At 36.2% G+C, this 13,717-nt stretch overlaps 1 protein-coding gene across 1 annotated transcript; it reads left to right on the forward strand.

Moving 5' to 3' along the window:
• Positions 1 to 11,691: 11,691 nt before the first annotated feature.
• Positions 11,692 to 12,181, forward strand: LOC141392434 (general odorant-binding protein 99a-like). The gene is made up of 2 exons (XM_073965378.1): positions 11,692 to 11,730; positions 11,789 to 12,181. The coding sequence occupies exons 1-2, from the start codon at positions 11,692 to 11,694 to the stop codon at positions 12,179 to 12,181; spliced, it is 432 nt and encodes a 143-aa protein (XP_073821479.1).
• Positions 12,182 to 13,717: the final 1,536 nt, after the last annotated feature.

Consider the following 13,717-nt stretch of genomic DNA (forward strand, 5'->3'; position numbering starts at 1 on the left):
AAGAAAAGAGAGAAATATTGTTCAGTTGACACAAACTATTTTTGGATTTACAATACTACATGAGGAATCCAACAATATGTTAACAATACATATTTTGCTCTTGGAATATTGTTGGATCAAACATATTTTTTTCTCTGCGTGTAGCGGGCTGTCGAAGGCTACTTTATAATCGACAAAAAGGTGGTAGGTGTCGATCCGCATCTCTTGGGTCTTCTCCAGGATTTGCCGCAGGGTAAATATCTGGTCAATGGTGGACTTGCCAGGTCTAAAGCCGCATTGGTATGGTCCAATTATTTCGTTGACCATGGGGTTTAGTTGTTCGCACAATATCCCTGACACCAGGGACGTAGCCAGGATTTCATTTCGGGGGGGCCCACCTGACCAAAATTTTGAAAGTTCATGTTAGCGAAAATTTCTTATTTAGCTAAGACGTAAACCTTATTTTACACTTATATTACTGATGTTCATTACTATATTTTAAATAAAATGACGTAAGTCTTCTTGGCCAATGTCCCTTGTTTTTTTGACAATATATCAGAGTTAATATATGTTCAAAACAATAGATTATTAATCATCGCATATATTTTTGGGTGTATCATTTATCAATTAACTCACAACTACAGTGAATGTTATGTAATTCAGTGATATCACTTCGGTAAGATGAAAATAAGGAGTATACAATCGGAAACCCTTAGAAATATCTTAAGATTTAACTTTTTTGTTTACATGGAATATTGAGGACCTTTCCTTTGTCTCCTACTTCACAAAAGTTCAAAATCACGGCTTTAATTTTCCACTCCAATTTTATTGAGTAATTTGTGGAAGGAAAATGAGATTAGTAGAGAATTGATTTATGCGTGCGGATATCATGACGTTATCCAGTAGTATTTTTTATATTTACAGGTCTATTTAGCAGTTATATAAATAAAGGAAAAAACGCCGAGACACGCGTCTTCTTTTTTGTCTTTTATCACGCTGCCGTGTCAGAATATGGTCAATTTCGTAAATTCAATCGTTGCTATTGTCATAAAGAAACCAATTGTAGTTATTTCCCTAAGTATATTTTGGTGTTCAATCGTAGATCTTATCGCAAAGAATTTCTGAAGGCTGATAGTGGTTTTCTTGATAGAGAACTAATGCTGAGCAATAGTGAGTCTATCCATGATGAAATTCTAGCACCCAATCGCAGGACAATCGTCGGGCTTCTCTTATAGAAATTATGGTTTCCTATCGTGGATCTTCTCATAAGTTGATTAGGAACTAGGAAAACTCTGGCAACCAGTCTTGAATTCGTTTAAAATGAAATTCTGGCGCCAATCCAAGGTCTATACATGTATACAAATCCATAAACACAATTTTCCCCAACTTACATTTTTTATACTCTTAGCATTTAGTAAAAATGTGTCTCATCGAAATAATGTTTTTAAGGGCAAAGAGTGTTTGGAAGAAATGTGTTTCAGAAAATTTGGAGTCCACTTATATATGTTCGTCCATCTGGGTGGCTGCCACTCTTTCGATATCCTTCCACAGAGTATTTCTAAAATTTTCAGAAAAGTGCAGTTTAAGACCTCTCTGGATAATTAGTAAATATGGTTTCACTTCCTTTATGCTAATAATTTAGTTATAAGTAAAAACATGAAATAAATATATGCTTTGCTTTTTTGCAACAAGCGTTCTCGGGTCCGCTATTACTACAGTACAAGTTTTTTCAGGGGCAAGTCCATACTTCTAAAGCGTTATGTGCGATTTTTCTTGAATGGAGCAACAGATTTGGGCCAAATTTTGGATTTAGTAATATTTTGTCCAAACTTAGTTTTAGCTAGAAAATGAACCACATTGGTGAAGAACTGAAATTACTGGTGGCCGCAATATCTTTTAAAAGGAATGACCCCAAAATAATATCTACTTCCAAAATAAACAATGTTGGTCCGGTCCATTCCTTCAGGTACTTTCTTCGCAACACTTGTGATCAATGATAAAATCTATATTTTGTTGGCAAGTTCATACGTCCGCAAATGGCTACACAATTCTGAAAACCTCCTAATACATAGCTTCGGCTTAAAGGATTTTGGTTATGAAGTCGCTATTCAATCTCTCCATAGATGAACGTTTCAGTTCACACAGGCTCAGGGTATATTCCTGTCCGCAAAGCCGACTGATACTTGTTGAGATTTTGACGAAGAAGAATCTGTTTCCGACCAGTTTTTTTATACCCTACACCACTATGTGGGGAGGGTATTATAAGTTGGTCTCGACGAGCTGAGTTGATCTCGCTATGTGTGTCCGTCCGTCTGTCTGTCCATATAAACCTTTTAATTACGCTACAGGTCGTAATTTTGATCGGATAGTCACGAAATTTTGGTTGCTTATGGTAGTCGGATTATATTCCCTAAAAGAAATGTTTACCAGTGAAAAGCTTATGCACAGGGTAGTGGTGTAGGGTATCACATGGTCAGCCCCGTCCCGACTATAGCCTTTGCTCACTTGTTTGATTTCGTTTGTCGTCACAAAGTCCTTTGCCGAAGAAGGAAAAAGGAACATTTCTAGAAATGTGTATCCATTGAAAGTACGTCCCAAAATACAATTCAATTCAATGTAATTTTGAAATATTAGAAATAATATGCAATAAATAAAATATAAACTTTAACCTCAATAATCTTGATTTTATTGTCATTCGAAAGGTCGAACCAAACATAAACAGCCCAATTATGAATATCAACTCCCCGTGAGAAAACTCACGAACCAAACATAAACAGCCCAATTATGAATATCAACAGGAGTTTACATTCATAATCACCCTGAAAAATAGGACAGAAAATCCTTTTTGTACAATAGGCATTTACTAATGTTTAGCAAGAGACCAGTTTCAAATAATCTCAACGGGCGACACTGCGGTGAAAAAGAATTATATCATAAGAAAATGGTTGAAATAGTTTTTTTTTGCAAATTTCAAACATAATAAAGAATTTGTAATTGTTATGATGTTCAAAATAGTTCATTACAAAAACGTGTTAGAAACTATATACAAAAATTTAAAACCACAAAATTAAGCAACGATTTTATCTTTTATTGTTGAACTGATCTTATCAAAATTTAAAAAAACAAAAGATCGCAAGAATGTTTTTTCTAGATGTTGTTTATAAGCCAAATTATTGGACGTAATATGCAACAAACGTTCAACAAATACAAATAAACATCTTGTTCTGAAATCAGTAACACTTGTCAGCCTAAAATTACGAATAAACGGTTAAACAACACCTTAAAACTTAACAACAACTATGCGGAAAATTGCTCAAAAAGCCTAACGTGTTCATTAGTCTTTATACTTTCAAATATGTTGGACAATAAGTATACCAATGTATTTAAATAACACTGTGCAACATTTTTAAGGTGATCTTGTGCAAACAATTCGAACTGAGGATTTTTTGAAAGTACAGACCCAAACGACAAGAAACCCTAGTTGGGTTTTGTTGTGTCAGATCCAGCTCGGATTTTATGGCCCCATCTAAACCTGGTTAAATATTGAATTTTTAAAGAAATTCAGGGCTATATCTCTGAAACCAATGCGAATCTTCTTCTGACCTTTGAAGCAAATTTGTAGATAAGAACAAGAATAAAATATTTGGAGAAATAATGAACTCGAAAAACTACATTTATTGCCTCAAATTTCAAAATATATGTAAAAATTCCACAATTTTTATACATTTCACACGGTATCTCCAAAACCGTTAATTTTTTCTGAATACTTTCTTTTGCAAAAATATTCCGTGGAATGTAATACACAACTCTTCAGAACATGTCATTGTTGTAAAATGCCTCCATGCCTCTATTTTCATGGAGTTTTTCCTATATGGTCTGTTCAAAGGATAAGTTCTGCTAGATCAGGGCTACAATATTGCCAACGACAGCAAGGCCAAATTCCTAATCGTTTCTGAGATAAAGGCCCGATAAATGCAAAAAAGTGTAATTTTAGCCCGGTTTAGATGCGGCCATAAAATACGAACTGGATCTGACAGGACAAAACCCTACTAGGGTTTTTGTAGTCTAAATATGTACTTTCAAAAAATGCATACTAAAAGTTGTTTGCATTTTCAGTGTTGCATAGTGTAATTCTCTGTAATACTTCCTCCAGATACTTTATATATTTCTTGAAACATTTAAAACATTTTAAAATTTTATTCAAAAATTAAAAATATGTGTACCATAAGCTAATATCTTATGGGATCGAAAATCATTTCGATCATTTCGGCCCGGGCCCCCCCCCTGGCTACGTCGGTGCCTGACACTATCGTGTAGGCGATAGGGAGAAGTTGGAGCATAAAGTCTTATCTCCTTTCTTATGGACGGGACACAGGATGCTCAGGTTCCAATCGTCAGGTACGCGTTCTTCCTGCCAGATGGAGCTAACTAGCTGATGCATACACCTTATCAGCGTGTCGCCTCCGGTTCTAAACAGCTCGGCTGGTAGGCCATCAGCTCCTGCTGCCTTATTATTCTTCAGCCGATTTATTGCTGTTTTTACCAAATCTTGGCCGGGTGGTATACATCCAATACCATCTTCTAGGATTGGATCTGTGGTATATTCGTCGACTTCGCTACTATTGGATGCCAACAGTTTAGAAAAATGCTCTTTCCATACCCTTAGCACACTATCTGTATCAGTTACCAGATTACCTTGCTGGTCTCTACTGGAGAATGTGCCAGTTCCAAAGCCATCAGTTTGATGTTTCACTCTTTGAATTTTCATTCTCGATTTGTTCACACTCCCGTTTTTCCATCTCTCTCACTTTTTCCTGCAGAAAATACGTTTCTTCTCTTTCCTTTTCTCCCGATACCTCTCTCGTGCGCTACGCGTTGCTACTGATTGTAAAGTAGCCCTATATGCCGCATTTTTCTCTTCGGTGGCAGCACGACACTCCTGATCATACCATGGATTCCTTGGTGGAGGTCTCTAGTATCCAAGTACTGATTTTGCAGCTGTTTGCATGGAGTGGGCAATGTTTTGCCATTGTCCTGATATGTTATCGGGACTAGGAGTGCTTTGATTAAGCAGTTGGGCCAGTAGAGTGGAATATGCTCTGGCTATCTGTTGTGATTGCATCTTACCGATGTCCAACTTCCGTGTTGTGTCTGTTCGAACTTTGTTTGCTAAGTTTAATCTGGTACGTACCTTTGCTGCAACAAGGTAGTGGTCCGAGTCTATGTTTGCACCTCGGAACGATCGGACATCCAACACGCTTGATGCATGCTTTCCAACTATCACAACGTGATTAATTTGATTTCTTGTTCTTTGATCTGGCGACAGCCAGGTGCCCTTATGAATATCGAGATGCTTAAATCTGGTACTGCTAACTACCATGTTTCTTGCAGCTGCAAAGTCTATCAGCCTCATACCATTGTCAGATGTTTCACTGTGGATACTGAATTTCCCGACTGTTGGGCCAAAGATATTCTCCTTTCCAATTTTGGCATTAAAATCGCCTAGTATAATTTTAATGTCATGGGCAGGACAACGGTCATAAGTTTCTTCCAAGCGCTCGTAAAATATATCTTTGGTCTGTTCGTCCTTGTCTCCAGTGGGAGCATGTGCGCAGATAAAGCTAACGTTGAAGAATTTAGCTTTTATTCGAATTGTAGCAAGTCTTTCATTCACTGAGGTGAAGCAGGAAACCAGATGTTTCAAACTCCGACTAACTACAAATCCGCAACCAAACTCATGCTTTGTGTCATGGCAGCTATAATACAGTGCGTCACCTTTAGGTGTTGTTGTGACGCCTTTCCCGTTCCATAGTAATTCCTGTATGACAGTAATGTCGGTCTTGTACTTTTTAATGCGTAAACTGCACCTTCTCTATAAAGATTGCGAACATTCCAGGTTCATTAGCGGGGTTCGTCAACTTTAGAAGGGTTTGTTTTTCTTTTCTTTCGTTTATTCATAGTAGGTTGTTTTTTCTAGGGGGGTGGGGGTTTACTAACCCGACGCCCAAACCCAAGTTTTTAACGTTCTTGTGGGTGAACGCGCGGCACATGTTAGCTCACTACCTTTAACGGGTGTTAAAAGCAAGGAGGTCGGTGTCCACTTAAGATGAAAGAGGGACCAAGATAAATCCTGGGCTTTGCCATGTTGAAGCCGGTCAGGACCGTTCCGTAATTTTAACATGCTCAGCAATTATCCCCAAATGTCATCGGTTTGGTTTACTTTGTTACAATGTTTTACATAATTATTCTTAAAAACGATAATAATATCTACAAATCCGCCTGATTCATTCTAACGTGGTACTTTGAATTTGATCTTTATGATCTGTCAGTCTTCGTCGGCTGGGGTTCAGTCGCATCCTAAGTACATGTCTATATCGTCCCACTAAACCTTACGAATTAAAAGACTGGTTTTTATCCCTATTAGGTTTTAATTCAAATGTTTATTGATGCTTGTTGTTAGAAATGTGTCTCATTGAACAATTAGTTTTAATCGCAAAATCCGTTTCAGATAATTTGGTGTCGATCTAAAAGTGTCCATCCGTCTGCCTGGCCGACTAACTCGATAACTATCGAAGAGAGTAAAAGATTTAGCCAATGCGTTTTGCATCTCATTATTATTCCACACTTAGATCACGTACGAATATAAACTGTACCGGTCAACTTCTACGGGTACTTCCCACATCAAATTTCAAATGTATATTTCTACGGGGACCAACGACGAATTTTCAAGAAATCGCTCTACAGGATACAAATATTTGCCAAACGATAAAAAAAATTACCAGTTCATTGTTGCGGCTAAACAACGAATTCAACAAACATTTTGGTATTGCTTCAATATGCATATATCGCCAAATATATGTAATTTGGGCCCTATAATATAAATAATATTAAAATTCGATCCGACTTTCAGAATTGGTGTTTTATCCAAAACAATGAACTGGTAAAATTTTTGTTACAATTGGAAAATAATTGTGGTCTGTGATTTCCTGAATATACACCTTTGGCCCCGTACAAATTGCTACGGAAACAAAGATCGGCAGGTGTTAACATTAACCGATCGCTATACAATTTCATACATAAAGTTTTTGGATCAAGTGGAACAAAATTAGGGTGTAGGTTTTTCAAAACAAATTTTGACGTTTTTTGGGCCGCCTAAATTTCCACAGATAAAGTTTCAATATCTAGCCGTAGATATGCCTCAAACGGAAACGGCTTCTAGGATCGAATTTCGACGAAATGTAATGGTAAAAAACACAAAATTTCTCTATGGAACAAACAAACTTCTTGTAAGAAAAAATTTGTGGATTCTCCACCTTATCACACCAAGCTTGAATAATAATATAACAATTGTTCCACAAACATCCCAGAAGGGACAAAGAGTGCACCGAAATTTATATTGGTTCAATGATATGGGATCTACAGTTTATCGTCAAGTCCGAACGGCGTGTCCTAAGACACCACTTGTAGAGAAGTTTTACATGACAGAAAAACTCAGTAAATGCCACCAACATTACCGAAGGGTATTTTGCCACCGGACAATATATAACTCCCAAATTGTTCATATTCACCTATACGCCAGGAGGGGGTGGGTGCCTTCACCAAAATTATTATTTCAAAAAAAATGTATGGCAGCGACAAAAAATGCATACATAACGGACAAATAATACGCTAGGGCTTCAAGTAATTTGCAATAATACAAAAATTGGGAATCTCTCTGTTACGATGGAGACAATTTGTGGCATGAGATGAAAATGTGGTTCTCTACTCAAAACCCATTATATAAGGCAGTAGGCCCGTTATCTAGCAGACACTTTATTGCAATTTGCATCAGGGGAATGGTAGTTAGTTCTTTTGCAATATGTAGGCTACTTTGACGGTAGCCTTTTCACAATGTTCAAAGAAAAATTTTGGTACATTTAACCCTCTATATATTATCCTTATGTCATATACTTTTACCTTATTTAAAATTTCGAGGCGTTCGGACTATTATTGCGACCTACAGAGCAGCTACAAAATCAGATAAAATTTAGTTTTTGGCCCATTTCAACCGTTAAATATTTCACGATCATCACCAGTAACAACAGATGTCTATTCTGGTCTTAACCCGACCTCAAAGCAAAATTTTGTGACGATCGGCCCATAATTGCGGGCTGGAGATTGATTACAATATATAATGGACAAACGAACGGACACACATCTCAAAATCGCTTTATCTCATCGAGATATGAAGATTGGTATACCACACGTTTAACGGGTGGTTAAGGGGTTATCGAGCACTTATCGAGCACGAAAAAAGTCATTTCTCATGATTTTTACAAGCAATTTACCAATTTGTTTTTATGTGAAAGTTATAAAGGTATAAGACCATCCAAAAAATTAAAAAAAAACACACACACAATCACAATGTCCGCTACAAATACTACGATATGTTCTTTTCCCACATCACTTCTGTTTACCCTCCTGTGCCAGAAAATTTGATAACACTGCGCTACACTAAAATATTCAAGGGCTCGGATGCCAACATTTGATCGTTTTTTATATCAACTGTCCACCAAGATGATGCGATTTGACAGCATTCGACTTTTTTATGGGACCTTCAACTCACGAGAACTTAAAAAACAACATTCGTCAAGTTATGGTTGAGATACCGCCCAATATGTATCAAAAAGTGGTCGAAAATTACCTCAAAAAATCAATGCTTGCAACAGTTCACGTGGAGGTAATTGAAATGATGTAGTATTTCACACATAATGCCAACGTTCAAAGTTTATAATAAAACAAGTAAAAAAGTATCAGTCGGCTTTGCCGACAGAGATACACCCTCAGCCTTTTTTCCCAAAAAAGTATGTATTTAGGGGGGTTTTCAAAATTTAGGGCGGTTCATACGCCAAAAATATGGATAGGATTAAAGCGCACAATTAGAGGGAATATCTATAGATAGGGCTTTTTTACCATACTATCCTACAAAGAACATAATATCGCTATAAACAGGAAGGATCCTGGAACACAGCCTTAACCACACAAAAATGTTGAACATTTGTGTGGGTGGTACCCCAGGGATCGGACAGATAGGGCCCAAATTTAAATATAAACTAAGTTTCGACAATATTTAGGAACCCAAAGTTTGGACCAAATCGGTTGCTACGTCTATGAGATATCGCGCGTACCATTTTAGCGAATATTTTCGAACTTTTGTGGGGGAGGTACCGGAAGGAGTGTACCTATAAGCATCTAATATTCGAATTTCATCTAATATTCGAACAAATATTACGATATCCAAAGTGTGGACGAACGTAGTATTCGGTTCGAGCTCTCCAGTCACTACATATGGTGCCATAGGGGTTTTTTTACAACTTTCAGGCTGTTTTCTCAAGAAATATGGACTTGCCCTTGAAAAAAACTTTAATGTCGTAATTGAGGCAGCGAATACAAGATGCTTCAACAAAAATCAAAGTGATTCGAGAGCAGGTCTTTAAATGAATTTATCCAATAAGTTGTGTGGGAGGTACCCGAAGGAGTGGACAAATATAGTCCATATTCGAACCTGACCTATATCTGGTAGATATATTAGGATGTGTAAAGTATGGACAAAATCGGTCTCTCCCATCAAGAGTTATTGTGCGCAAAATTTTTCCGCACATTTTTGAACTTTTGTGGGAGAGGTACCTGAAGGAGTGGAGCGATATGGTTTATCTTCGAACTTAAACTAAGGTTGCACAAAATATTAAGAAGGCGACATTTTGAACCGAATCGGCAAATCTGTTCGAGAGTTATCTTGCGCTCAAATGATATTTTCTTTAATGATATTTTCCTAGGAGGTATGGACTTGCCCCTGATAAAACTTGTAACGTCGTATGGGTCAGTGAATACAAGTTGCTACAACAAAAATCAAAGCGATTCGAGAGCAGGCCCTAAACTGAACTTTTCCGAAATTTTTTGTGGGAGGTACCAGAAATTGAGTCCATATTGAAACCTTATCTAAGTCTGGTACGCATTTCATGATGGGCAAAGTATGGACCAAATCGGTTACTTCCTTCAAAAGTTATCACGCGCACAAAATTTTCGACAATTTTTGAACTTTTGTGGGGGAGGTAACGAAAGGAGTGGACCGATATACCCCATCTTCGAACTTAAACTAAGTTTCGACAAATATTACGAAAGCCTTTTTTGAACTTTTTTGGGGGAGGTACCTGAAGGAGTGGACCGATATGGCTTATCTTCGAACTTAAACTAAGGTTGCACAAAATATTAAGAAGGCGACATTTTGAACCGAATCGGTTCATCCGTTCGAGAGTTATCGTGCGCACCAGCCAGAGAGACAGACGGACGGACATGGCTAAATCAACTCCAAATTGTCTGAAACACATTTCTTTCAAACATACTTAGGGTCTAAAACCGTTACGTCTGAAAGTGTGTTACATATACCCTTTCTAGCCTAAAGGCTGAGGGTATAAAAAGAAATATCATGAAAAAAATATTTTATGTGTATTTTTTACGTTTACTTTTGAAACCACAAAATGCATCACCCTTTATTTTGACGTTTTTAGAAGACGAAAAAGTGACCCATGTCCACAATTTTTTGTGAAGACTGACGACGTTTCAGCTTTCTAAGCCACCATTACGTTGTGAAAACTTCCGAAGGAAAAATTAATGATCAAATCTTCTTAATAAGGCAAAAATAACATAGAAGAGTTGCGTTTGCATCTTTTTTTGTAGCAGGCTCTATATATTAATCCAGATGAGAGAATTAGAATAACATTAAAATACTCATAATTTTACCATGTGTTTTACTGCGACGAAATAACTTGTGTAAACGGAGTTACTTTTTTTTAAAAAAATTATTTTTTCTCCGCTAAAAATGTATGTTTAATGGTATTTTATGGTTGGTCCCGTCCCACTATACTCGCAGTTTTTTCTTTCTATAGAATTTTTTCTAATAATTTGTAGTCAAACTTCTTTCAACTTGAGCTTAATAATATTGAAGGATTAATGATAATAAGGATATTAAATTGAATAATTAAAACCCACCCAAAATCCATACAATTTTTGTCGATTATATGGGTGGACCCCGTAAACCCTAAAAGGAACAGCAAATGTTGGTCTTTCAAGCTTTTTCTCACGATTTTTTTTTTAAAATATTGCGGTGTTTTTTTATAGAAGTACTTTGCTTCTTCTTATAGCGATTTTTTCTACGAATATCACATTATACTCACCTCTAAAAACATTCATAGGATTCATTCTATGAAACTGTGTGTATGATCCCTTCATAAAGGATATCACAATCTTCATAAATCAAATATCCCACGGAGGCATTTTAACGTGACTTTCTCAACATTTAATGGAAAATTTCCAGATTATCTGAAAAACGAACTATTCTTTGTAATTTCATTGACATTAAAACGAAAAAGGTTAAGAAAAATCCTTAAGATTAAATGTAAAAAAGGTATTGTCTTTTGGAACAGATTTATTTTCAAGGAATATCTGTCTAATTGTATTTTAATCCCTTATGGATAACAAAACAATGGGGTTTCAAACAATGAATCAATCCAAAGCCATTAAAGATGCGGATACAGGTAGAAAATGGAATGTTTGAAGAGAAACATTTGAAACAGGTACACAGAAATTCCCACATTTGAGGAGTATAAAACCCCGTTTCACACCACCTTTCAGCATCAGTACTCCTCAAGCACCAAACAAGTAAACATTATCACCATGAAAGTCTTCGTCGCCGTTTGTTTGTTATTTGCAGTGGTAAGAATAAAAAATAAATTTTACATATAATTTTTCCTAAAAATATTTCTCTTTACAGAGCACATCTGCATATGTGGTCAAGGGTCGTGAAGATCATTTGCAGTTTCGCAATGATTGCATTGCCGAATTAAAAGTTTCCGAAACTCTGCTGGAGCAATATAAGAAATTCCAATATCCAAACGATTCGACAACGCAATGTTATTTGAAATGTATTTTTGTTAAATATGGTTTCTTTGATACCACCAGCGGTTTTAATGTTGAAAACATTCATCAACAATTGGTTGGAGCCTCTGCTGAAGCCAATCACCATGATGATCTACACACGAAAATCTCATCGTGCCTTGATAAAAATGAACAGGGCAGCAACGCCTGTGAATGGGTTTATCGTGGTGCCACCTGCTTGATTAAAAACCATTTGCAATTGGTTCAACGTAGCACTACTCATGCTTAGTGACCACGTGTATTTTAATAATAATTAGTTTAAATTAGTGAGTAACGTGCATTGAAATATAGATTTACAGAAAAAAAAACAACATTTAAGTGAATTTTATTTTGATTATTTTGAAATTAAAGGTGTTGGGATAATTTATATCATACATCACTGAGGAAATGATAATTGAGGACTCCAAGTACCGTGTTGATGTCAAAGGGTATAAAATATTCATTATTCCATATTGAATATTTTAAAAATATAGCTAATTTCTTCGACATACCTAAAATCGGAAGGTATCGGTATATGGGGATTATACCAAAACATGGACCTGTGTTGACAATTGTTGTTGGAGAAGTTTTGTAATCACTGGGTACCTCAAATGTCAAATTACAGGTAGTTCGGTCAGAACAGTAGCTAATATAATCAAAATGCCTAAAATAAGGGGGTACCGTTATATGGAGGCTTTACAAAAATATGGACCTATGTTTCCAATTTTTGTGAAGAAGCCCTTTTTTAACCACTGGGAACCTCAAATTGCAGGTAGTTCGTTAAAAAATGTATCTAAGATATTCAAAATACCTAAAATCGGAAGCTATTCCAAAACATGGATTTATGTTGACAATTTTGTTGGAGAAGTTTTGTAATTCTGAAAACTTCAAATGTAAAATTACAGGCAGTTCGCTCAATATACCAAAACATGGACCTTATTTACATTTGTTGACGTTTTTAGTGGCCTCTAAGAACTCCAAATGCCAAATTACAGTTAGTTCGGATAAAAAGTCAGGTAAGGTCCCCAAAATACTTAAAACCCGGAGCTACCGGCAGATGGGGCTATACCAAAAGTGGACCCATACGCCTATGGAAAAATACACTCGGGAGCAAAAATATAGCGTTTTAGCACAATTATTTCGGACGCTAGAGTGATTACAACAGATCTGATTAAGAATATATACTTTAGAGGGTCGCAAATGATTATTTCGATGAGTTACAAACAATAAAACGAACTTAATATGCCCTCCATAGTATGGTGGAGGGTATAAAAATAGCATTTTCGTACACGGAGGAAAAACGGAAAAAAGAAAAAAAAAATAATCATAAAATACTAGCAGAGTGCCCGATACCTTGTATGTGGAAGGAGAATAATGTTCATCAAAACAATATTTATTCCCAGTCCTGTTTAGTACTTGTCATATCTCCATTCTAAAAACTAACTGCTATCTTAATACCAAATTTCAAAATTCCACCACAACAACTTATAGTAGGTATTTCGAAAACAAAATCCATATCTAAAATATACATATACATACACCAAGAGTGACATTAATACAGAAACTTAGAATTCTAACTCAATCCGCTCACGTAATTTTAAATTTAGTACCGATTAGTACTTAAGATTTGAAATCTGTGGCACATATTACCACAGACACATCCATACATATGTTAACCCTACACAAAAACAGCGACTATAATACCGTATATCCGAATTCTATTTCTACACACAATTTTAAATTAAGTACTATTTAGAACTTTTTGTACACATACGAGTATGCACTA

Source organism: Musca autumnalis, unplaced genomic scaffold (assembly GCF_047663935.1).
Source record: "Musca autumnalis isolate F117 unplaced genomic scaffold, ASM4766393v1 scaffold_1, whole genome shotgun sequence".
Classification (NCBI taxonomy): Eukaryota; Metazoa; Arthropoda; class Insecta; order Diptera; family Muscidae; genus Musca; species Musca autumnalis.